Source organism: Neofelis nebulosa, chromosome 9 (genome assembly GCF_028018385.1).
Source record: "Neofelis nebulosa isolate mNeoNeb1 chromosome 9, mNeoNeb1.pri, whole genome shotgun sequence".
Taxonomy (NCBI): domain Eukaryota; kingdom Metazoa; phylum Chordata; class Mammalia; order Carnivora; family Felidae; genus Neofelis; species Neofelis nebulosa.
Window position 1 is genome coordinate 29,873,086 of NC_080790.1, and position 26,778 is coordinate 29,899,863.

Here is a 26,778-nt window from a genome sequence, read left to right on the forward strand (position 1 = left end):
GAAAGCAACCCATCCAATGTGGATCACTCAGCAAAATAGAGGCTTTGTTTGTATTCTGTAATGGACGTTGCCTTCCGCTTGAACACCACCCTGGGGAGTTCTTCATTTCTAAGGTTTATGCCTCTGTGACATTTTCAAACTGTTATGAAGATTCCTCTTAAGATGTTGCTGAACTGATTGCACAAATCTGGTTAATTTAAGTTCTCCTCATTAGTCATTTTCCCATTCTCTAGTAATTTTCCTTCCTTTTCTGGGAGCCTGTGTTTACGGCAAAAAAGGGAACCAGGTACTCAGAGAAGTTTGTTAGGCAAAATCAGTCTTTTTGAAAGAAATCTTCCATTTTCTTTGTACACTTATCCAAACCATCCTCTGAGGCTTTATTTTATTGCCGGGTTTTTAAAAATAAAATCCTTGTTACATTTTGCAAGTTTGTTACTGTGTACAAATATCTAATTCAATTGAGTAAATTGAATACGTGTTCGTGGTGTGAACTAATGGATGAAGAAATAAAACGTCCCTGGACTCAAAATTTAATATTCTAATAAACTGTGATTTAACATTCAGTAGGATGTACGTAGGCCACATTTCGGATCTGACTCTCCCACTCCCTACCCTCTACCCCTCTCTCAGCTATTTTCATGCCTCCCAGGGAGCTCTGACCTCTTCCAAGAAGACTCTAGAGAACTCGTTGATTCAGAGTTCCTGAGAATTAAAGCGGGTGTATTCTTGAGCTTCTAGATTGTTCAAGCTCCCCAGCGGTTCTCGCATGCAGCCAGGGTTGAGAATCATTATTCCAGCCCTTTGGTTCTCATACCACCGCGTGCATGAGAATTCCATGGAGGGTTTGTTCAGCGAGATTGCTGGGCCGCACTCCCAGTTTCTAATTCTGTAGGCCTGATATGGGGCCTTAGAATTTGCATTTCTAGCATATTCCCAGGAGATGATGAAGCGCTTGTCCATGGCCCACTGTTTGAGAACCATACTCAAGACCACTGAATCACCTGGAGATCTTGCTGAAGTGCAGATTCAGTAGGTCTGGTCTGTACAGGTGTCTGAGTCTGTACAGCCCTAACAAGCTCCCAAGTGATGCCGATGCTGGTGGATCAGGGAGGCCACCCTTTGAGTAGCAGAGCTCTAATGTAAAGCGTTATTTTCAATCCAATGTAGTAATATCCTACATTGAAAAGATGTGTGGGCCGGGAGAGTCCTAGAGGTACCATGGGGCTCAGCATCTGGTTTGGACCATTTGGGGCAGGCAGAGATCTGGAGGGCTCAGTGCTTCTTTGGCATCTGGTCAGCTGCCGTTTGACAGGATGTTTGAATATGCCCTTCGCAAAGCTCTGTTGTCAGTAAGGAACTTCATTGTAAAGATTCCTGGTTTGCTTGGAGGAGTAACACAGTAATTCTCAGCTCTAATCACACAATAGAATCACCCAGGGAGCTATTAAAATAAATATTAATTCCCAGGCTTCTCCCCCAGAAATTCTTATTTAATTGATTTAAGGTGGCATCTAGACAGTGGTATTCTTTTTTTTTTTTTTTCCTTTTTCATCCGAAGTACAGATTTTATTATCTACAAAGAGACATTTGCATTTCTGGAAAATTTTCACTAAATGCCAATAAATTAATCTTTAATTTAGGGAATTTCAGGCATCAGTTGGAAGGGTATTTTGGTGCAGAAAAAATTTTTTCATTATTCTTTATTTTTTTTCTTAGGAGATTGAAGTTCATTTTATTTCCTTAGAAATTAAAGCACCGAATGTTTCCATGCATATGTATGATGTGATAAAGTATGCAGGAACTCCAGAGGCCTTATCACCTGGGTGATTTTTATTTGCTTATTTTTTATAGGATTTTTCTTTGAGATATATATATTTTTTTTTTTTTTTAATAGAATTTATTGTCAAGTCGGCTAATATACAGTGTGTAAAGTGTGCTCTTGGTTTTGGGGTAGATTTCCATGGCTCATTGCTTACATACAACACCCAGCCCTCATTCCAACAAGTGCCCTTCTCAGTGCCCATCACCCATTTTCCCTTCTCCCTCACCCCCATCATCAACCCTCAGATTGTTTTCTGTGTTTAAGAGTCTCTTATGGTTTGCCTCCCTCCCTCTCTAGACAGTGGTAGTCTTAAAAGCTTGATAAGTGATTGTAATGGACAGCCAGCATGAGAAGCACTAAAGTATCTTATGTTGCAGCTTTACAGATCATTTCATTTTTTTTCTTTATATCTGGCCAATTTGTATTCTGGGATGCAAACTAACTTTATTAGGTAATGAAAACAATGTAATATGGCACTTTCAACAAACTGCCAAGAGAAGGGCATATGTAGATGCCCTCACTGTTAAATCCTAAATTCAGAGTAAAAGAAAGTGCTGGGAAAGTACAGCTGGTCTTTCCGAACAAGCCGAAAATGAAATATTTCTGGGACTGTATCAACAAGCCTAATTTTTTCCCCTCAGGGTTATGATTGTGTGGAACGAGTCTTCACTGCGAAGCTTGCCAAAAAAGGTTATGATAAAATCGTGGAATGTGAATGAAGAGAATTCACAGTGTAACTTTAAAGGAGTCAGTCTCTAAATTTAAAAATATAGGGATGACGTGGCTTACGTTTGTAATAGAAGTTTTCAGAACAAAATAATACTGGATAAAAAAACAAACCAAAACGAAACCTCTACCTTTTATCATGTGATGTCTGTAGGAGCAAATGAGTTTGGGAGGCTGGCCAGCCAGAAAGTGTTGAGGACAGTACCAAAGACCCGGCACCTCTTTCTTTATCTTTGCCAGTTAATTTTGCATTCTGTGTGTGAGTGAAACCGTAGCCATTGATGAAATATACAAATACCAGGAAAGCCAATGTGGAAAGTTCAAGTTCCTTTTGCTTTTGGTATTGTGGACCAGTGAGAAGATCGTCAGCTTTGGAAGCTGTGCCACTTGCTTTGTGACCTTAGCCAAGTTTCTTAACCTCTCTGTGCCTAGTTCCTCATTTACCAAGTAGAAAGGAAAATGTCCTCTTTTCCCAATGGAGGAGAAAAGGAGAGGCATGGTGCGTTATGCATAGAAGGTACCCCACTGATAAAGATTGCCTTCATTTCCCTAGCACAGTCGTGAGAACTGAATCCTTAATGAGAAACAGTATATGTCAAAATATTTTTCTTGTAAGTCTTTATTGGTATTTTCTAGCTGGGAGTTACACGAGTTTAGATTTCTTCTTCATAACTGTGAGGTATACTTTTCTTTTTGGAGGGTAGGCTTGCTCTTCCTTAGCACCTTCATCCTTGCTGGTCCCTCCATCCTGCCCTGCTGTTTGCGTGCCTTCTCCTATCGTTCATTCAGGTCTCTGTGCAGGTGCCCTCACCCAGCGGGTACACCCACGTTGCTGATTCTACTTCAGGGCATTTGTCGCCCCCCAGGCACCATGGTGTGTAGCTCTTTGTTTATTGTCTCACTCCAGAATTCTGAATCCGGGAGGGCAAGGACTTTGTTTTATTCCTTTTATGCTCTAAATTCTGTGCCCAGAAGCTCCGGCACATGGAAGTCGTTCAGTAAGTGTTTGTTGGATGAATCAGAGAAGGATTAGAGAAGATTTCTCCGACTTCACCTCACCTATACCACCTCAAGTGGCATAGCCTCCAAAACCAAATCTCCTCTCTTGAGGAGATTTGCCTGCCAGGACGGCCAGGTGGCCCCTGTGATGGCTTCAGTGATGCCACAGCTACTCTAGGACTTGAGATTATAAGGGAGGGGGGACTACCAGAGTGAGGTGGAAGTCCCAGAATCTTCCCCCCTTTGCTCCCTGCTCTACCTGCTAAATTCTGTGATATCAAGTCCAGTCCACACCTGGGGGTCTCTTGAAACGTCTCTGTGGTTGGAACTCCCGAGGATTGTGTCTCATGACCGTGTGCTGCCTGTGTGCATTTCTGTTGTGTGTGAGAATCAGGATAGATTTCAGGAAAATGACTGAGCACCCAGCAGCGTTGATTTTGTAGTTAGTTACTGGTCTAAATTTCAGTAGTCCATTTCATGCTGCCTGTTTTCCATTAACAAGTGTGCAGCATTTTAAGTGACCATCTCCAGAGATTTTGAAAGAGGAAGAAAGTTTTCGTGTCAGATGTGTGGGACTCTGCAGAAAATCAGATATAGTGAGAATCTGGCAATATCATTTTCTCTTCTCTTCTTTCCCTTCCCATCTAGTAGTTTTCGTTTCGGCTTTGGTTTTATTTAAATCTGTGTTTAAGTAGAAAACTCTCGAGTGCAATTGCTACTTGTAGATCATGATTGCACTTTCCCTGTTGACATAGGAACCTGGAGAAGATCTACAACTGGCCAGCATGTGGTCACACGGGTTAAAGTGACTTAGAGTGAGACGCGCTTTTCATTATTGTAAAATCGTTCTAATACTGGGTGACCCTGTCAATATTTTAAGGGCTAACCTCTTACAAGAAGATAATTAATAGGATGAAAGAAGCTTATTTTCTCTCCATAACCTCCTCTGTTACAAGTGATTCTGTCACTTTAATCTTTCTGTATCTGGGGCAGTTTTTGTTCTTTTTTTTTTTTTTTTTTTTTTTTAAGATGCCAGTTGCAAAGTGTTGCCAAGGCAACCAGACTGAAACCTTGTTAATTAACTTAACTATTATATATAGATTTGTTAGACACTGTAGGGAAAGAGTCAGAAGAGGCTTCTTTTCAAATGGATGAAATTTAAAATTCAGAGGTAATATCAGAAAAACCTTCTAAATGAATGGGAAATACAGGTGTGGCTATAGTTTTCTCATTTTTTTCATGGAACAGAGATGGAATGGAGACGTAGATGAATAAATGAAATCTCTTAGAAGAATTAATTTAGAAATCGGCTGGAAAAGAAAGTATCAGAAAGACACTTCCTGATGCCATGGTAACCATGGTTGGGTACCCAGGTGATGACTGATTGGAGGAAGGTGCTAGTGAGTAAGGGTACTGGATAATCCATCAAGACCTGAATAGAGGGTTAAAAGAAGAGAAAAGCTAAGAATGTTAGCAATTACAAGATGAAAAGAAAGATACAAATCTTAGAAATCTAGATTCTTTAAAAGCATCATTTTACAACTTGCCAAGTCAGTATCATAGGCTTGAATCTTATGCCTACTAGTCATGGAGTTAAGAACACAAGCTTAAAAAATTAAAAAACTGATAGCAATACAAGAAGTTGCTGGTTCATAGTGGACGATTTTAATAGATCCTTCTTGGAAATTAGTTAAAAAATGTGAGCTAGAAGTGGTCTGACTGTCATAATTAAGCCTGATTGGATAGATTTGCAAGTTTACATCTAGTAAAGAGAAAATACATGTTTTTTTCAAATAGCCATGTATTTTAAAGATGACCTTAGGCCATATTTATACACATATTTGCCAACTCTCTCTCTCTCTCTTTGTCTCTCTCTCTCTCTCTTTCTCTCTCTCTCTCTCTCTCTCTCTCTCTCTCTCTCTCTGTCTGTCTCTCAAGAAATGAACAGAAGTAGAAAATAGTACCAAAGTAGTACAGCCTACATTCTCTGGCAAGAGAATAAAACAATACAGTTAATCTAAGAAAACAATGATGATTTTAAATCTGCTAATTGATTATATAATAAATTACAGGGAAAGCCAATATGGTCATCTTGAGAAAAGTTGAAAAAATACTTAATAAGATTTAAAAACCCTCATTTTTAACATTCCTAAATCCCTTTGGATAGTGGTTCAAACAGTGTCTGTGATAACCTACATTTTGTATTACAAAGGCATTTGTATTACAAGGGCAGTTCTTTTTTTTTTTTTTTAAGTTTATTTATTTTGAGAGAGAGCAGGGGAGGGGCAGAGAGAAAGGAGAGAGAGAGAATCCCAAGCAGGCTCTGCACTGTCAATGCAGAACCTGACGTTGAGCTCAAACCCACAAACTGTGAGATCATGATCTGAACCAAAGTCAAGAGTTGGACGACTGAGCCACCCAGGCACCCCACAAAGGCAGTTTCTCAGAAGTAAATCTCTCAAGGCTTGAACTGCAAAGCACATAAGTAGGTGACAACATTGAGACTGTGAAGCATAAAGAGCAAAATAACCAGGAAGATCTAATATGTTGGGTTATAATGAAAGCGTGTTTTATTGAAGCATATATTTGGAAAGTCTGATTGTACATACCAAGTATTTCTCAGGAGAAGAATGGAATAGAATGTGACACAGAATAAGTTCATCGCAGCACATTAACAAGAGGAGGAATGAAGTGTTATTGCAGTTAAAGTCACAGAGCTCGTGGTATGATTGGACACAGTGTGTTTGTGTTTGCCTGAGAAGTCATCCACGGGACGTACTTAACCAACTCCATCTCCATCAATCCCCATGCTGTCAGGATTCACTTTCTCCTCCCTAGCTTAATGATTTGTTTTGTCCACACTGATGGGTAGTCAAGACTGGAGTTCCTCTTGTGTTCTCTTCTCCGGGCAGTTGCTTGGGGTTACCATAGGAAAATAGGATATATGCATTCTCCATCAACCTACTGCAGCCACACTGGCCTCCCCACCCCTCCTGGGACATTCAGGATGGTATTAGCTGTTCCTGCCACTGGAATGCTCTTCTCCTAGATATCACCATGGCCCGCTCTCTCCCTCCTTTAAGTCTTGGTTCAAACATTGGTTTCTCAGTGATGCCTGTTCTGACCAGATTATAACCACCGGCCCCCCAATCACTCTGATTCCCCCTTGCTCTGTTCCATTTTTTTCTCCATAGCACTTAGCACCCTCCACTACGACACACTTTGCTTATTTATGATGTTTAGTGTTTATTTTTTGTCACCCTCTGCTGTGCTGTAAACTATATGAGGGCAGGAATCTATGCCTGTTCTCCTTACAGCTCAGCTCAAGCTGCTAGAACAGCAGGTGCTCTGTAAATATTTTTTAATGAATTTACTACACCTGTGAGTAGGAAGGCTCTTTCATCGGGCGTTATGATTAAACAGGAAGTAGCCAAGGAAGATGGTCAGTGAAATGAAAGATACAGCCATCAAGGTAGGAGTGACCTGAGGAGCACTTGGTTTTGGAAACAGAGCTACTTGTGTAACACGAAGAGATGAACGATCTGGAAGTGAGGACACCTGGATTCTTGTTTTACTTTTACCGCTGACCACATGTGCATCAGTTGAACTTAATTTTTAGTTGAGAAGACTAAACTAGGTGACCTGGATCTGACCGTGCTTTGTGATTCTGGATGGGTTTTACTGTAGAAAACACGGAGCTAATGATAATGTACCCCAATACCACATGGCATCATTTTCACCCAACATTTTCTGAATTCCGTCCCCCCTCCATCCCCCCTTCCTCCCCTCGCCCAAGAGATCACGGGGCTATGATGACGTGCCTTGGGTTTGTTTCAGCCTTTTCCTGAAGGACATAATGTTGGTGTAGGTTTCTTAAAAGTTTAAACCTTTTAAGGTTTAAACCAGAGACTCAACTGTGGACTGGGGTTCCAGAAGCTAGGGCTTTGTTCGATTTAGTTTTCTTTTCTTTTAAAATGGAGGCACAGCAGTGGTCAGTACATAATGCCTGAAGAAGGAGAGAGGGGCATTTGATCTCTGCTAGAGATAGACACGCCGGATGGTGTTTAGGGAAATTACATGGCAATTTAGCTCCTTCTCCATCTTGTGAAGCTTCATGTCATAGAATCCTATGGTCTTAAATAAGTTCATCTCTTCAAAATTCAGGGCTCAGAGAGAGAGTTCTTTCGTGTTGATAATCACATACCTTTGTGTCCAGTCCCTGAAGTAGCCAGGATTTGTTTGTGGGTCTATTTTGGGGTTTTAAACATATGCTGTTTTCAAAGAGCAGGCCTTAAAACTCCTTTTAAGTTCAAAGGTCTTTCGGTCAGTAAGTGATGAAGTCCTCTTCCCAGATCGTGCACCCCACGTAAGCACCTTCCCGTTCCACTGTTGATTTTGGTTGGCACATGGAACATGGATTTTTCAGCACAAGTGAGCAGGGAGGTGGAGAAGGCCACCGTGCTCCCCCCGCCGTGTCATGAGCAGATCTCAGGGGAGATTTTCATGGCCGGCTGAGCGGAGTGTGACAGTTTCACTGGTTTCTTTCTCTCCCCTCCTCTTCGGTCCATGAATAGATCCTCAGGACTGCCCCTGAGTCTGACAACAGTGCCCCACACTGCCCCCCGGGCACGTGCTAAATTCTTTCTCTCCCATTTAGAAGAGAAGCCAGATTGCTCCAAGGCCCGCTGTGAAGTCCAGTTCTCTCCACGTTGTCCTGAAGATTCCGTTCTGATCGAGGGCTATGCTCCCCCCGGGGAGTGCTGCCCCTTACCCAGCCGCTGCGTGTGCGACCCTGCGGGCTGTCTGCGCAAAGTCTGCCAGCCGGGATACCTGAACATACTAGTGTCCAAGGCCTCAGGGAAGCCGGGAGAGTGTTGTGACCTGTATGAGTGCAAACCAGGTACGCGCGGGCGTCGCATCGGCGGCCTCGCTTCTCTGCAGCCCAGGGTCGCAGGCCCCTCTGCTGCCACCGCTGCTGGCCTCCCGGGGAAGATGGGCTTTGTTGCCGGCCACCTGCACGCCTGCCACTCTCACTGCTGACCTCCTAGTCAGAGGGGCAGGGTGACAACTCGCTGGTGCACACGCACCTGCCGATAGGGACCATCTTTTTTCTTCTCTCTCTTTTCCTTCAAAGTCTGCTTGACGCGGGAAGTGGGGTGAGAATTTATGATGCTGTAGCTCTGTGCTCTGTTCCCCCAGAGAAGAAGGTCAGAGCCTTCCTTGGTAGACCTATCGCTTTATCACCTTTAAAAACAGCCATCATATGTAAACAGAAAGATGCATATGTAAATATGTATCCAACCACCAGATGCGTTAGAACGAAAATCTCAGCCCTAGTCTTTCTCCTTGCCGGTTCCCTGCCATCCGTCTGCTGGCTTTAGAGCATGTGCTAGGTCTCAGACTGTTTGCTCACCTTCTTTGCTGCATTTGATTTATTGTCCTGTCCCAGCTACTTATTGCTTCACAGTATTTCTAACATCCTTGTTCTTGTGCATTTCTAATACACTCTGTGAACAGGTCTAAACTATAGTGATTTCTTCTTTGCAAGTCTCTAACCATTGGTCAGACTTTTTTTTTTTTTTTTTTTTTTTTTGGGTCTTAACTGCTGGATAAAAGCCTCAAGCAAAACAATCCCTTATCCATCTCTTGCAGTGTTGTGCCAGAAACGCGTCTGGCTGACCCTCACCATCCACATAACCAGCGCTGGGCTTCCCTCTCTCTCTGTGTCTTCATCCTAACTCTTAGAGGTCTTATCCCCTGCTTTCCTGACGCAGATACAGGCCCTACTGCCACTCTCTAACGTGGACCGAAATGAAAATGTCAGTGCGTCGAGAGGTTGGGGAACAAGGAAACCGCACACATTTGTGAAGAGCCAGTGTTTCGTTTCGGGGACTCCCAGTGCAAGTAAACATAACAGTAAATGGTGCCTCTGTTTGCCCCTTCCAGTTTTCAGCGTGGACTGCAGCACCGTGGAGTGCCCCTCCGTGCAGCAGGCCGTGTGCCCTCTGGACAGCTACGAAACTCAAGTCAGACTCACGGCGGACGGTTGCTGCACCCTGCCGACAAGGTTGGTCCGTCATCAGTTTGTCAGCTCTTCTCCGCTGTCTCGTGTGTTAGCATCACTGAAGGCACAGTTTCAGGCAAGCACTCTGCTCTCCCCAGGTTATCAGGGAAACCTAACACGCTCCTGTTTCTGAGGAGAAATCCTGACTATTCCTGTGACTTGATATTTACACATCTCATTCCTTGGGTCAAAGCCAGATGTCATCAGGTTAAGTCACTAACCCTTACAGGTTCTTCCCTTCCGGGTGCCTGTGCACTTTGGCAGGTTGGGAACTGCATGGGCATATGGGTCCCTCAGCACGCAGCCAGGGAGGCAGCGGGGTGTTGATCAGAGCGGGCACGTCACTTGACCCTCCGCAGTGAGTCTTCCCGGTTCTTAACCGTTGTGTCCAATGGGATGAAACACAGCAGGCCTCATGGAGCTGCTCCCACGGAATCCTTTACGTTTGCCATCACGCATCGACCCGGACCTGCTAACTGCTGAGGCAGAGAGGAATCTAAATTCTGCTGATGCTTTTCTGGAGGAACAAGCCAGCCCTCTTTGCCTTGATGGGGAAAAAAATTCCTGTCATTTTAGTCATAGTAGCAGGACATCCACTTAGCCCTCCAGGACCAGGCTCACTCCAGAACTTGAGGGTCTCCAGGTCGGGTCCTAGACAGTCTTCAGAGAACCACCGTGGAGCCGGCCCTTCGTACCTGACTTTGGGGGAGACCGTGCTCGGAAACATGGGGTTTCTGTTCCGTTTCCCCTGCTGAGACACCCTCCCCTCTTCCCTGCCATGACCTCTCCTCCATCTTTCCCAGGCCACTAAGGCACCATTTTGACCAAGTCAACTCGTTTCTTTCTCCTGTGCTCTACATTTAATATCCACAGTTGAAACGGGGCCTTCCTTAGCTCCCTTTCTAAACTGTCCGTCTGCCCTGTCCAGTGCCAGCACTTCTCATGTGTGTCTGTTGAGGAGTCGTTTTGATTTTCTAAATGGCCCTGTCAACATAATATATGTGGTCTGTAGGTAAGTGCCAGTGATTTGTAGTCCATAATTGGAGTAGACATCCAGAGTGTGTTCTGATAATTTCTTTTCTTCTCTTAAAATGACATTAGTTTTTCCCTAACCTTTGCCCTATCAGAAGCTCTAGGAACCTCTCAGACACATGTTACACCCCTTATTGTATCCATTGTACGGTATCATAAAGCAGATAACAACGATTCACGTACTCACAGTGTGTAGCCCCCTCTTAGGACATTACAGTGTGATACTGTATGTGAAGATACTTGGAAAGGGGTAAAACATTGTGCAAACGTGAGGTATTACCAATCCGTAATGGAGGAACAGGGAGCGTCATTAACGGTAACAGATGTCCCTTCAAGGTCTTCACGAAAAGGAAGGTGGCACATTATATTAGAGAACCTAATTAATCAAAACTAAGCCAGTTGTTAATTAACAAGTCCTTCAGTGAAGAAGGGGGACAATTCTCAAGTCACTGTTATAAACGTAACATGGCACCATATGCACGTAGGAGGCACAGTAGGTGAATTTTCAGCCCCTCCAGGGGGTCAAAGTGGGTAAAAGACATACTTAATCTCAGTTTAAGGAAAAAATTTTCTCACAACTAATGACGTACAGTGATGAATTGGGCTGCTTCCTCAGCTCCCCAGAGCTGAAGATTTCTTTCCGTCTGGATGGCCACCTGCCAGGAATGCTTAGAAGAAATGTTACACTGGAAAGGAGGTTCAGCTAGATGTCTTCTGTTTTATCTCCAAGCTTCTGTGAGTCTTACAAACATAAACCTTAGGATGCTTATTATTGTGTTGATGTAAATTTGACTTTGGCATCCAGCGCTCAAGAATGGTCAGTCAGTTAAAGGTGCCTCTAACGAAGAAATTGAAAACAGAGACGGAAGTCATTCAAAATCCCACTGTAAATTATTTGCAGGGGAGAAATAAGTTCTCACAGCCCTTTAGTTTCTGTATTTGAGATGGTCGTTGACCCATGGTACTCCCCGGCCCTTGTCCGCGTACATCCTGTGTTCCCGCCTGGATGAGACCCCTCTCCTCACTTGCCCATGCCCAGCTGATGCTCATGCCAGTGCCGACAGCTGGCTTCCCCGAGCACCTTCCCCTCCTACAGTTTCTGCTCCCCTTTCGGGACTGCATTTCCTTCTCTTTGAAGTGTTTGAAGTCTTCAGCCCTGAGGATGACTTAGGTGCCCTCCTCTGCTCACTTGTAATTTAATTCCCATGTGTCTCTTGAAGCACTTTTTATGATACATTGATATCATTGATTTTTTTTTTCTTTTGGTCAGTATTCCCTTCTCTGTGGGAATATTCCCTTCTCTGAGGGAATATTTTATAGCCTCTAGTACTAGAATAGGAATTGTAATATGTCAACCTACGTTTGTTGATGGGTGAATGAATGAACGAATGAATGAGCAGGCCCACGCTAAGCCATGTTGATGTCTTTCTTGAAGAAGAAAGCATGAGTATTTTTAGTTTCCTGTTACCCTCCCACTGTTGGGTGGTAAATACTACTCCCCGGCTCACTTTAAAAACCTTGCACTTTTCCCCAAGCCCCTTCTTTATGGCCCACTTCTCCGTACTGCAGAAATTCTGCATTCCAAGCACCAAGGTCACCTCTCAAAGCCTTTATCTCTCCCTTCCACCTTTTCTAATATTGTTCACACTGCAGGACTCCAATTAAATTGCACTTTATCCAAAAAGTCTTCATGCTTCAACCAACACCCATCCTACGCCCTGGGAGCTCTTAACGTGTTCTTTTCTGTGTTGCCAACTAATCGCATATTTCCCTGCATTGTTATTTCACTGCTACACGCATAGTCTTGTCTCACCAACTAAAGGACATTTCTAGAGGTCAGGAATTGTGTTTTCTTTCTTTTCCTCTGTATATGCATTCATACCGAATGAATCGGTAAATGCAGAATGCGCTCAGACCGCGGTTAAAACCTAGTTTAGCATATTAAGTGGGTTCCCGCTTACTAAGGAGGATGATAGGTCCTACTTTGGCAAGAGAATAAAAAGCCAAACAATCATGTGAAAATGGAAATAAAAAGAAGAGAGCCTACCATGAGTCATAGCAGGAGTGTTTCAAGAGAAAAAAAACTACATGACTGTATTCTTTTGTGTGATTTATGTTTTTAAGAGTATGATGTTTAGATACACAGAAGACCATTTTAGAATACATAAAATTAGGTTGTAACTATTTGGTCTTTACCGCTTATTTATAAAGAGCATTATTAAGAACTTAGAGCCATTTTGGACCAAAACCAGCGATGTGGAGATTTCAGGGGGAAAGCCCTTTACAGTTAGGGTGAAGGTATCAGAAATGTTGGCAGTAGAGATTTACCTTAATGACCCCTCTTTTGTAAAGATGTCTTGGACTTTCAGCAACGAGGAGAGGAGCTCGTGGACTTTGCCCCCCTTGCCTTAAAGAACAAATTCCTCTCTCCGTTGTTCTCATCCAAATGGAACTCCCATTCCCAGGGAGACTCACCCATTCCAGCCCCTCACCGCCCTATTTCGGGGTGAGTCCTTGTGCAATTTGTGACTTTTTGTTTGATTTTTTTCAGCTATTCATCTGTTTGTCAAGCATAACTTGAGCTCTTACAAGTGACAGACTCTACCCTCTAGATAGTCTCTTCATGCGTGGATATCTCTTTTCTCTTCTGTTCCCGATGAGTGCTGGTTTTCCCACCTTACCCCTGCCCTTTCTACAGATAGGTCCTTCCTTCTTTACTTGCTGCATCTTTGCTTTTTCTTAATGGCCCATCCTTTGTTTCCACCCTCTTTGGCTGTCTTTTCCTGAACTTCATCCCATTCTGACATCATTCTTGCTTGCAATACAGTGAACTCTTAACCATTTTTAATTCTTCTTTCCTCGGCTAGGTTTTAGGTTTCCAAGCACCCTGCCAATTTTTTTTCTCACCTTTTCTCTTCTCTTGGCCCTGGAATGTGATGTGAGCTCATCACACCTTTCAGGAGACGGTGAGAGGAAGGAGGGTTAGTGGCCACGGGCCTAAACACTGGATGATGGCAGAAAGGAAAAACAGCCCTGTCCACAGGGCTTATGACACCTGTGGTTCTTGGAAGGCCCTGCGTGTGCATGTGTGTGTGCAAATGCCTGCCCGCAAAAGGAGTCTTGTAGCAGAGGAGGTTACGTCTGATATATTGATCCAGATGATACCTTTATGGGGAAGGACTAAGTATTGAAGTAACATGAAGGTGGTGATTCCAAGGACAGCTTAACTGTGTAATGTGCCTTACTGTTTACAAAGCGTTTACATTTCTGTTGTTCTCATTTTATCATTCTGATTCCATGAGGAATTTTTAGATAAGAAAACAGAGGCAGAGAGAACAAGTGAGCTGTGCAGAGTCATGTGTTCTTTGGTACAAGGATGAGAGCAGGTCCGAGTCTTCAACCCAGCTTCTCTGATCCCAAAGCCTTGTCCTCTCCACTGCAGTTTTTTGATAACTGCGTTTTGCTGTTGTCTTTAAAGTCCAGGAAATAATATCATTGATTATGAATTTATATTTCACCAACGTATGTACGTATTTAAGCATTGTACATGTTCACACAATGTGCATATGTTTCATTACTCGTTGTCGCACAACAAGCCACCCCCAATAGTAGTAGCTTAAAACAACAGAGATCTGTTATTCCTCATGCCTCCGTGTGTTAACAAGGTGGTTCTCCCACAGTCTGCTACTTTTCTGCTGCTCTCTCCTCCTCCTCCTGTCAGTGGGCAGTTGACCCAAGAGGAGACCCATGATGTAGGAGCCGCTGGGCACCACCTTAGCGTGGGTATCATTTAGCTGACCATTATTTTGAACTTCCCTCCTTAAAGTTGTGACTACCTGGTTAAAACTTGGTTTAGCAGAGAATGCCATTTTTGGATGCCACGAGATCTGCCTGGTGAAAACCGGGTCAATTTTAAAAACAAACACAAAGAAAACCTTTCAGAGATGTTGCACAGAAATTCTTCTCTGTAACGGTTGATTATAGAATGGTTGGCTGAGAGACATGGACCCACCAGCTGTAGCTAAAGGGTCGATCCAGCCTGGGATGTAGGTCTGTGCGTCCCGTGTTGTCCTGTGTCTGCCAGTCCAGACCTCCACGTGGTTGTGCTATTTCTCACGAAGATGGCTCCTGGATCACAAGTTTTTTTTTTCTCTACACTCCACTCTGCTATATCCAGCGAATGTGCCTAATTTTACAGAGACTTCCCTTTGCCTCTATATTTTTTCATATCTTTTTAGATGCAGGCTTTAGGACAGTCATTAACTAGTTAAAAAATCTAGACCACAACACAATATCCTCCACCTTATTTTCTTTCATTGTAAGTCAAATGAGTTTTTCATTGCCCTTATGCCTTTTGACTTGTTGCTTAACTGCTTCCATAGTTTTATTAAGAAGATGAATGAATGTAATATGTTATTGACAGTCACCCATTCAAAATTTATTTTAATGAGATTTGTCCCAAACTTTTTGTTCTGAAGCCATACTGTCTATAAATATGCATTCCTTAAAAGTTATTGAGAAGAATCCAATCTGGGTATTTTGAGGTGGAAATCAATGAAGTCATTGTTTATGATGTTCAGGCTTAAAATAGGGTTTTTCCTAGGTTGTACACAGTACAGCCAGCCAGGTTCCCAAGCTCCCTCCTGGCTCCAGCTCTCTCTGACTAACGGGTCTGATTCTCTGCCAGAACCTATATCCAGAACATTTATATCTCTTGCTTTCCGAGACCCTGAAAAACCTGTTTTATTTTTAAATCCAGATTTAGAAGCACTTTTCACTTTTTTTTTCCTTAATCCAAAATAATTTAAAATTTTTAGATGGTCTGTTAGCTCCAGTGTTGACTAATATGTGACTTTGTTTTTCACCAAGAAGTTTCATAGACTCTCCGGAGCACATTACCTTCTAAGTACAGTTTGACTGGAAACGTAGACAAACAGGAATCCTGGTGCTCCTGTTCAGGCGGCAGGTTGTACGGCCCCCCTGGTTTGGAGATGGAGGGACGTGGGGAGCTGGGGAGGGTCTTGCCTGGTGGGTGTCAGAGCCAGATTGTGTGAGCACAGACCACGAGGCTTACTGTCCCCTGTGGCCCTGAGCTCACTCCCCACCCGGCCCTCCCTGGTTCCACCACTCAGGAGACCTAACATGCCATGTCCTACACTTCCCTTTGTTATAGTCAATTTGTTAATCATAATAATGATAATAACTTGTTAATAGTCGGTGAGCAAATGTGTGCACATGAGTAAACTCTGTCCAGCAGCTAAGGAATACTCCTCCACGCGTGACCTGGTGTCGTGCAGAGACAGCACACAGCCGAAGATCGAGTGCTAGCATGCTGGCCCACTTGAGCAGGAATTCGGACAAGGCTGTCACATCCTCTGGGTCTGTTTTCTGAGAGAGAAGAAGGGGAAGAGGGATTTGATGATCTCAGAAGTAACTTCTACCTTTAAAGTTTTTGATTTTCCCAAACCTTTTAGAGGGGGGAAGAACCCAAGCTGTTGGTGATAGACTCCTAGGAGAGAAAGAAGGAACATTTTAGAAAATTCCAGCACTTAGAAGATAATAGGATAGAGATATATGGTGATGGCGGGGGTGGGGGGGAGTCCATTTATTTTTTTTTTTCATTTTCTTTAAAACAAAACAATACAAAAAACTGGAGTGCCTGGGTGGCTCAGTCGGTTAAGCGTCCTACTTCAGCTCAGGTCATGATCTCACAGCTCGTGGGTTTGAGCCCCATGTCGGGCTATGTGCTGACAGCTCGGAGCCTGGAGCTTGCTTCAGATTCTGTGTCTCCCTCTCTCTCTGCCCCTCCTCCACTCGTGTGCGCTCTCATGCACGCGCACTCTCTCTCTCTCTCTCTCTCTCTCAAAAATAATAAATAAATATTAAAAAATGTTTTTAAAAACTTAGGAAAGGCAACATGAAAAAAAAAGAAACTTATGAGACTAATGATTTAAATCTGGGTATCAGACTTGTCGAATTGTGAAAGCTGGGTGATAGTCCAGTAAAGTAGATTACCTATTGGTCCGTGGCTAATGGAATATTGCTAGTTATATTTTTTGTTTTTTAACAACCATAAATAGTCCCTCATGTAGCAGATTGGAGAATATCTGGCCAAAGCTGAATCTTAAGGAAAGAGTTTAGTCTCTTAAGTCACTTTCTAGCAGCATGTGGACATCTCTGCCTGTCAGCCTGCCTTGTTAGGTTTGGGGTTGGGGGGGAGGATGTGTGGTTTGTGTCGCACACCCAGCCGCGTGAACCACACCCTGTCTCCGGCTGCTCCCTGGCTCCTGAACCCACGATTTCACTTGTTTCTCCCCAGCTATTGCTGCCTCACTTTCCCTGAGGTGTTGTCTTTGTCCTCCTTGCCACTCTTTATTCAGCTCCTGCATCTTTTTTCCCTGGGCTTTTCTGTATTTTACTCTAACTTGGATATGCATGCAGACACATACACACCCAGCATTGTATTTGTGGAAGCATTGTCTTCTCTATCCCCGACTTTATGAGCAGACCATTTCTCTTCACGACTCTTTAAATAGGAAACGATCTACTGAATTAAGTTCCCTTTTCTTTGTTTGATCCTCAGTTTTATTTCTCTCTTATGAGACCTTGACCTCAGAAGACAATTTCCCACACATGCTCTGTCATATCACAACAGCTTGAAACACTGCAGTTCCGTGAGGGGAAGTAAGATAAAAGGAAGGATGCCAACCCCACTGCATCTGAAGGATACGTCCGATATACAGCCCGTGACCAGAACAAAATTCATGAATTTTTTCTTTACTTTTCACCGCAGCATCTGGGTGTTTGTATTCAGCTGCTTCAGGTGGAGAATCTAGGCTGCTTAGTCCCCCTTCCTCAATCCTGGTTTTTTTGCGTTCTCAAGAAAGTCCGTCTTGCCAGTGCTACCTTGTATTATGGTAGGAGAATCATAGCCGACTGCTCTTTCACTGTTTCTTCTGAAGAGACGTAGATCTTGAGAGAAGGAGCTTTCTTTTTCTGATACTGACTCCACCAGATGAGTCCATCAGAATGGAATTTTGGCAGGTTGTCCCTTCCCTTCAGAAGCACTTGAGTTAAATAAAAATTAATTTAACCACAAAGACGCAGTGAGTAAAAAGGTGCCGCTTTGAAAATGTCAGTGAGATGTCAAAGACCCATTGAGGGCCTCATGGAAGGCAGAGGACACTGGGCTTGGTTTGGTGTGGGGCACGGTGATGAATAAGATATGGCCCAGGTGAAGGAACTCAACTCCTTACAAATATCAGCTCTGGCAGTTTCGAGAATGTTCCAGACTTTGGGAAGATAGTCAGAAGGGAACACATAGAGCGTGATCTGCCTTCAAGAAAAGAATCAAGGGCGGCTGGCTGGCTCAGTTGTTTAAGTGTCTGACTCTTGCTTTCGGCTGAGATCATGATCTCACAGTTTGTGAGTTCAAGCCCCATGTCGGGCTTGTTGCTGAGCACAGACCCTGCTTGGGATTCTCTCTGTCCCTCTCTCTGCCTTTGCTCCACTTGCACTCTCTCCCTCTCAAATAAACTTAAAAAAAAAAAAAAAAAAAAAAAAAAAAAAAAAAAAAAATATATATATATATATATATATATATATATATATATATATATAAAAGAATCGACTAATAGACTGTCTTTCTACCAAATAATAGAAACTGAATTTAAGAAAAAGCTGTAACATAATTTGCCAGCTTTAAATCCGAACTCAGAAGTCAGGGACTTCAAAAAGCACACACATACAGAAAAACTGATCGTGATTGTTCATAGCTCTCCACATTTGCCTGCAGTTTTAAGTCTTGGGATCATACAGCTCCCCTCTCCCTGGGAACTCAGTGGATTTTCTTATTCCTCTGTCCACTTTTTAGTAATAGGTTTGGAGTATCAGGAGTCTTCTGCTCCCGTACTTACACTTGGGCTGCTGAACTCTCGAGAGCTCTTCAGCCGATTCCAGAGCCTCAGTCTCTCGTTCTGCTGGTCGAAGTCTTAAGGGGCGGGGTGGGGGATGAGGGGCGGGAGGATTAGACAAGGCCAGGAGCACAGAGGGCAAGACTCTCAACACAGGACACGTTAGCCCAGCCGGACTCCTATGTCAAGGCCAGAAACTTCCTGAGGGTGGCCTGGAACTGACAGATTCCTTCTCAAGGCTCAGGGAGCCCTCCTTATTTCTTCTCTGAGGCCACGTTAAGTTCTTTAGATGATCAAATAGTATTTATTGCAGCTGCATGTGCTTTTAACATGGTGTTAGGTAATTAAATTGCTTGTATCACACCTACTCAAGCCAGCCAGTGGAAATTGCCCCCACATAGGCATTTTCAAAAGGACTTCATCAAATTAAGAGCGTTGTAATTAATTATCATATCCATCTGTTCCCAAGACATTGTCTCAAAGAAGATGATACTTAATAACATTTTTTGGAGGTAGGATTCATCTGTTAGGAGAGATTTCTCTAATTCGGTTCACTTTTTGGATGTTCTCTTTAATTTGGATAATTTATCCAGCTGCTTTTTGAGAGTAAATAAAATTAAATCATACAGTATGTAAAATATGCATTAGCATAGTGCAGATTTAAAACATTCCTGACTCCTGACATGCTATCATGGTAGCATTCTCTGTGTTTTTAAACACATCCCAAAAAAAAATTGGAAATATATTTGAAGTCCTTCTTTCTCAACTAAGAAAAGAACAGCTCTTCTGTTGCCCTCTGCCACAGTAATTTTTGGCCCAAAAGAGCGAGTCAACTCATAACTAAAAAAGCCAGAGTCTATATTAAACTCTGATGTTTTTAAAACAAAATAATTTTAGGAATTCCATGTTATTTTTGGACTTATCCCCAGATTGAAGCAAATATGCTTTCCTAGAAGTAAAGCCCTTGTCCATGGAGATGAACTATCTCCCTAGTAGAGAGTTTAATTTGTCAATAATTCGCTTCAGATGTGTAAGCCCTGCTCTTCCTACACTAGTGCTTTACGCCTTTTGAGTGTCTCCATGAAAGTGTATCTAGTCTTATTTCACATTTGTTTAAGTCCTGAAACCAAGTTCAAGGCTCTTGTTGAGTGGCTTAGAGTTTGGTCGGAGTGGCCATCACCAGACCCTGAATCCTTGGCCCTCTGACTCTCACCGAAAGAAAGGAACTCAACTGAATTCCCTAAGACTTTCAGTACAGTTGGAAAGCAGGCTCCACTGCATGGATGATATTGAACCTCAGAGGACTGTCCCCACCCAGCCGCATTTCATAGTATCCTCCTCATGACACAGGCAAAGAGAATAGCTCCAGTTTTGGAAAAATGTTTTCTGAAGCTATTCACATAACTAATAAGCAAATTTAAAATGTTAAAATCCTTCTTCTGGAAACGCCTACAGCAACTGCAAATCTCAGGGACTATTTCTTATTGTTCATTTGCACCTGTAAGTTGGTTGTAAGTGATAGGGCTCCTCATTGTTGTGTAGACGACAGTTTGCAGAGAGTTCAGGGTTATATTTGTCCAGTAGACGTTTAGCTGCTTAACTGCAGTTAAGATGAAGGTGAGGACAACTTGTGTCTCTTGAACTTGACGCTCAGTTAATCTGTGAATGTGTCACACAGACAGGTGCATCTTAAGTTGCCGTTTCCTGACTCTGCCTTTTTTATTTGAAAGGGAGAGAAGTTGTTATGTTGTGGCTCTTGTGGGCATATGATCAAGCGCTTTGATTACCATGGCTCGGTCATGGATTCCTGAAGACTCTTAATGACACTTCTTGAGACATTAGATGGTGTACTTTTGTGGGCAAGGATACACCTTAACATGTCCCTCTCTGTCATTAGTGCCAAGTACAGGTAAATAAATACTCAATAATTGCTTTTAATTAAGTTTAGAGATAGTCGATCTGTGGCAAGTCCTAGCATTAAAACCCCTTACGTTCTTTTGATCTGTTTAGGGAACGAACATTTGAATGTTTACCAAGTGCTGGATGCCGTGCTACCTGGTGGGAATAAAACGTGGACTATGATGTTCAGGAGCTTACAGTCTAAAGGCAAACACCTATAAATCATTACAGTTTAAAGTGCTGTGTGCTTTAGAAGTTGGAGCGTGCAAAAAAGCCACTCGCAGAGCAAAGGGCTACCAGTTGATTTGGAAAAATGTTGGATTTGACTTTTGAGCTGAGTCTTTAAGAATGAGTCAGAGTTCAGCAGCTGGAGAAAGAGGAAAGGGCATTCTAGGCTGTTGTGGTCATTGATTTTTAAACTTTTAATGTGTCTTACAGCTTGAAACATTATCACTCATCCCATCTATCTTTATGATTAGAGAAAAATGGAATTCATGACAATATTGATTTTTCCCTCCCTCATATAACCACCCCTTTTCAAGACTACATCACTTGTTTCAGATATTTTATTACTTTCCTATTGCTTTCAGTTAAAGGTGCTTCTTAGTGTGGCACGCAGGGCCCCTTCTTACCCAGCCCTGGGCTTCCTCACTAGTCACATCCCCTGCAGGTACCCCTACAGTATATCCCCCACACCCCATCCCAGTGCATAATGTGCTTCTGATGGGCTGAACCATTTGCTGTAGCCTTAAATATACCATATTCTTTCTTGCCTCTGCAAGTTTGAGTAAGTTCTTCCCTCTTCCCGGAATGTCCTTACCTCCACCCCCATGCCCCCACGCCCGATAGACACTTAACAATCTGTGCCCACTCACAGCCTGCCTTCACAGATGCATACGCACAGCATCAGCTGTTTTTCTTTGCGCCGCCCGTCAGAGAAGGCATCGTGGACGAAGGGATTCTTGGAGTGAATGGAGGACTGACTGTTAGGCATGGGAGGGACGTCAGTGTTGAAAATGTCGAACAGCTACTGCCAGAAGTGTGCTTTTCTCCAGCAGCCATCAACGGGTGGGGTATCGGCACAGAGCAGGGAGGTAGTTGGTTGATATTACAGTTTGCATTTGGCAGCCTTGGGGCTGAATTTGACCCCAAGACATATTTTCTTTGCTTCGCTTTTTTTTCCTCCTCTTTAACCATTAACATTTTAAAAGGATGCTTCATGTAAAAATGCAGCTTCTTTTGAGCAATTGGAAGGCGTAGTGACATTGACTGTACATTCTATCATGGAGTGAATAGTGAGCAGACCGTCTTGAGTCATCTACAATAGCCCTCTGCTCTTTCAGGATTCTTGCCTGATTCCTGAAGACATTTGGCTTTGGCCTTTCTGGGTTTAGCTAACTTGGGGTTGGTGTCAGGGGACCAGATGTGGATGGAGGTTAAAAGGGCAAGAAGTTTATTTTTTTTTTTTTTTAATTTTTTTTTTTTAACGTTTATTTAATTTTGAGACAGAGAGAGACACAGCATGAACGGGGGAGGGGGAGAGAGAGAGGGAGACACAGAATCGGAAGCAGGCTCCAGGCTCCGAGCCATCAGCCCAGAGCCCGACATGGGGCTCGAACTCACGGACCGCGAGATCGTGACCTGAGCTGAAGTCGGACGCTCAACCCGCTGAGCCACCCAGGCGCCCCTAAAAGGGCAAGAAGTTTAAAGGCATCGTGAAGATGAGGGTTCGGGTGAAAGAACATGGGTCTGGGGCTGTATTGTTAGGGAGGCACAGTCAGGACAAGGCCCAGGCTAGAGAGGAGAGCAAAAGCTCTCTGGGGCACAGCTATCTCAGGGAGGCTGCAGGAGTCAGGTGGTGGGAGAACTGGGCGAGTGAACCGTTGGGATCAGTGAGTAAGGTGTTTGGCCTCAGAGATTTTAGGAATCTGTGGCCTCAGGAGCAAGTGCCTGAAATGCAAAGGGGCAGCAAGGATCCTCAGATTCCAAACAATCAGGTGAGCTCAGGGTGATGTTTTCATCCACATAGACATGGAGGCCTTCCAAATTATTACCTAGCATACAGTGGGTGGGTACTTCTGCGCTCCAGATACTATCCTAGGTTGCTTTTCGTACAGCTGTTCATTTAATTCACAGAGCAGTCCTGGGAGATACAAGGAACTTGAATCCTCCCCTTCTTACATATGGCTCAGGTGAGGCTAAGAGAAACGATGTCACTTGCCCAAGGTCATATAGCTCCTAAGTGGCCTGAACTCAAACCTAAGACTGTCCTAATGTCCAAGTGCATTCTCTGACCCCTCTTAGGAAATGGATAGGAGACAGGGCCACAGAGAGGGAGGGCTTGCATGAGGGAGGAAAGTGACAATGTGGAGGATGCTGACCTCCCTTCCAACCCAGGTGAATAGGTGAGTGTGGGGAATTTGCCATCTCACTAAAGGCAGTTGTAAGGAAATAGCATTTGGGGGCCAGCCGGGTAAGTGCCGGAACAGATTTGAGTGGTACGGTTTGTGGTCACATGGCAGATGCCGAGAGAGTTTGTCTGCAAGGGGGAGGTTGGGGAAGGCAGAGAGATGGGTATGGAAGAAGGAGTCCCTGGGGAAGCAGAACACTACTCTGTGAGGATGCACTTTCCCCAGAGGACAGGCGACCAGAGGATCGTGCACTTTGCACTGATGACAAGGATGAGAGGTCTGGGAATTGACAGCCCACGGGGGTCCAGGCAGATGCGTGCTTAAAGACGCATGCTGTGTCAGCACCCGCTCCAGCCCCAGGTGGCTCTGGGGGCCTGAAGGAACAGTCGGAGCCCAGGCCGCTCAGGTGTTCAAATAGGTCAGTCCTGACGTCTTTGATGTTCTTCATGTGCTCCACAGAGGAAATAGAATGGTTCACATCCCACTGTGTTCTCATTTGTGATTATATATCCCAATCCTTCCTAAACTAAACCCCTAAGCTAAGAGCCAGAATCCTGTGTATCCCCATCCCCACCCAGCTGAGTACCTCCTGCTTGCACTCACTCAGCAAATAGTTATGAAGTAATTGTATGTTCACATGTAGGCTGATTCCATGTTCCACAGCATCCATTTCTAATGCAGTTGGTGATTCCAGCTCTGAAATGGGAATACCATATGTTACCCTCCACATCCAAAGCCAGTCCTCCTCCTTCCCAGAGTGCACTATGCCAGTTTCCCCTCTCACTCTTGCTCACTGCTTCTCCGTGCACATCTCACTCCTGCCCTTCAGCTCTCTGAGGCCATCCTGCCCTCCGTGAAATCAAATGCCATCGTCTTTCCCCCAGACCTAAGGAGGTGAAGGCAAAGAGCCTTCCGTTCCTGGGACTTGGTCGTTTTCGGACTGTTGAGCTAACCTGAGTGTGGTTCAGGATGCCTGCCAAATCGCAGCTCTCATGTTTCACTAGGGGCCCAGGCCCCGGGGATTCTTTCCAGTTGTGTCTGTGCTCTGGTTCCTCTCCTGCCAGGACTGAGTCCCTCTGGAACTTCCCCGACTCTCTTCTTCAGCCGTCACGTTGAGGTGGTGATGTGTATGAAGTGCCATTGCCTCCTCACCCCACCTGCTTACTGTGGAGCATGGTTCTAGAACATAACTTTATCAATCCTATAGGAGCCATGCGGGCTTGTAAATACCGTCTTCCTATAATTTATACCACTTTTCTTTCAACTTAGTGCCATAAGATAAGTTTCCTGAGCCACATGCCAGCCTTGGAGGAGGGAGCCGTAATCATTTGCCCCTTGAGAACGCCAAGAAGAGAAGGGCTACAGTGACTACTTTATTAAGGTCTTATGGTGGACTTTGTTATTATTACTAATATTAGAAACGCAAAGGAATATTTTACCTCATTGCTCTCAATTTACGTCTTCTCTGTATTGGAGCACATTCTTTGCTCCCCACAGAAAAAAAAGCAAAACAAACAGAAACAATGCAGAGTGATTTTACTGTTGTCTCTGAAGGGAAAGTGGGGAACGATGTACAGTTTCTGGTTGTGGAAAGGAGTGGCCCCTGGACCCACTGCTGGAAGGAAGCATCCTCAGAGCTGGGCCCGGGGCTTGCTGCTAACGTGTGTGTCTAACTGCCCAGGGTTGGCACTGCAAGGAGATCATGTAGGAATTAGCGTCAGAGAGGGTGACTAAGGATTCATCACCGAGTAAAGAGTAAATCTCTTCTGGTGAGACACGAGAAGAATTGTGACCCTAGGAAATTTCCCTAGGAACGAGTACAGTTCTCCATAAGGGTAGTTGGGCCCTCGGGAGGGAAACTCGTGTATTTTGGATATTTTATTTGTAGTATCTCTCTTTTTTTTTTTTTTTTAAACTTCTGCATTTCTGGAAAGAGGTAAGAAATATAATCACTACAAAGATAGTGCATCAGATTTAATTAAACCTGCAGCTACGTTTTGTAGAATAGAGCTGTGTTTTATGTGTCATTAGAATTTCCATTACCTGACACTTCTTTCATTAATGCACTGAGTGGAATCCTAGTAGTACAAGCAAGGTTTTTGCCCTTTTAGTTCTACATTTCTTCTCGTTTCCTAACTAAAGGGAGAGCTCCCTCCCACCTATAAATAGTAGTTGTTTTTTATTTATAGACCATGATTCTCCCCCCTTTGAAGGGCCCCAGCACTCAGTGAGGTGTGGAGTAAATCCAGTTTGGGGAGGTGCTGTTTTCAGAGGGCCTCACGGAGTTGTTTTCCTCTGCTTGGGGAACATGAGCAGTTGGATGGTCTGCTGCTTCCACATTTCCTCCTCTGCGGGAGTTTATTGTAGGGGAATGTTAGAATAACATTTGGCCTCCCTCTGCATGGCGCCCACCACAGGGCACGCCTGTGCTTTGCTGCGCAGCTGTGGGAGAGACAGGAGGACTCCTCCTGAGGCCTCTTCTGACCCCCTGTAGTTTGGTGTCCTTTACAGTGTCTCCAGTCATTCTGGTGAAGCGAACTGTTGATTGTTCAACTAAGTTATGAAGCCATAAGTTAAGCTGTGAGGACCAGCATCAGGCATATCGTGTCTTCTCCCGCGATGCTTAGTCAGTCGTCTTAGTGGGGAAAAAAGAGAGAGTCATAGAAGTATACTCCTTGTCCAAAAAGAAAAAAAAAAAAAAGATCACCCAAGAAAGCTTTGGAGAGAAGGCGCATCTTGAGCTGGGCCTGAAGGTTGAGTGCTGGCAAGGAGAGGGGGTGGGGAGGATGAGGGAGAGAAGCAGGGAGTGTGGGCGTGCAAGGCTATGATGTGCTCCAAGGACAGGGTGGAGGCCAGGAGAAGCAGTAGGAAGGATGAACCCGGATCAGACTGTTGCAGTGATGGGAATGGCAATAATAGAAGCATTTTATAGTTAGAAGAAAGCTCATTACGAACCAGCCGCCTCCTTCGGTGGACAAGAACGCCACATCCCAGAGTGGCTTGCTGTGGTCACATGATTTCTGGTGGCGGTGGTGCTGCGTTGTCCGTACTGATCCTGTCTTCATCCTGTGTGTCTTTCCTAAGCCACCATATTCAGGCAGGAAAGAGGTTTTGTAAATGATTGACAGCAAGTGCTGCAAATTGTCATTCCCACTGAAATGATAGGACTAGTTGTACTTGGCTTTTTCCAAACTAAAAGTGCAGATTAAGCCATAGCAGCTGAGAGCCTGCACCTGTCGGAGCGAGTTTCTCAGAAAGTAGGTCCCAGGTTGCATCCAGTGCAGTCTCTTGGAGAGCTTTTGATGCGGGCAGATTCCGAGGCCTGCCCCAGACTTGCAGAAACAATAATCTTGAAGAATGGCACCCTAGAATCTGTATTCAAGACAAACTCCATAGTGTTTCCTTCCACATGTTAATTTTGAAAAGTGCTGTACCTATTAGCTCTCAGTCCAACATTTGTACACATAAAAACTATAGAAACAATGCATAGTTTAACCTCTGATTTATTAACCATGAATAAAATGTTTATTCCAGATTATTGCTTTGATGGCTTTGTCCTTCATTTTTTTCATTTACAAGACAAATAAGACATGCCCCCTGCACCACGGGAATTCACAGGAGAGGCAGTAAGATTTTGATTTCATAGGATGAGCATGTACAGTCCCAAGAATTCAGCACCCGTGTGTACTATGGAAGGTCAGAGGAGAGAAAATTAATCTTGGTTCCTTAAAAAAAAAAAAAAAAAAGTTTCAGGTTTTTCTTTAAATTCTAGTAAACACATATTGTAATCCTGGTTGCTGTTTGATCAGGGAAGGCCTTGTAGGGTGGGTGGTCTTAAGGTTGTGTGGAATTTACCAGCAGCCAAAGAGCTGAGGCAGAGTGCACACCTGAGCTGTGGCCCTGAGTGAGAAG

The 26,778-nt window shown here is 43.9% G+C and overlaps 1 protein-coding gene across 5 annotated transcripts in view; it reads left to right on the plus strand.

Annotated features, from left to right (window-relative positions):
• Positions 1-26,778, plus strand: part of CRIM1 (cysteine rich transmembrane BMP regulator 1) — a 189,182-nt gene that overhangs the window by 77,934 nt on the left and 84,470 nt on the right. For 3 of the 5 annotated variants that reach the window (XM_058683020.1, XM_058683022.1, XM_058683023.1), the window contains exons 3-4: positions 8,205-8,447; positions 9,494-9,614. The exons of 1 other annotated variant lie outside the window; for it this stretch is intronic. In XM_058683020.1, the coding sequence (XP_058539003.1) occupies positions 8,205-8,447; positions 9,494-9,614 (364 nt within the window). The remainder of the gene's footprint in view (positions 1-8,204; positions 8,448-9,493; positions 9,615-26,778) is intronic. One more of the 5 variants, XM_058683024.1, reaches the window with a different exon arrangement.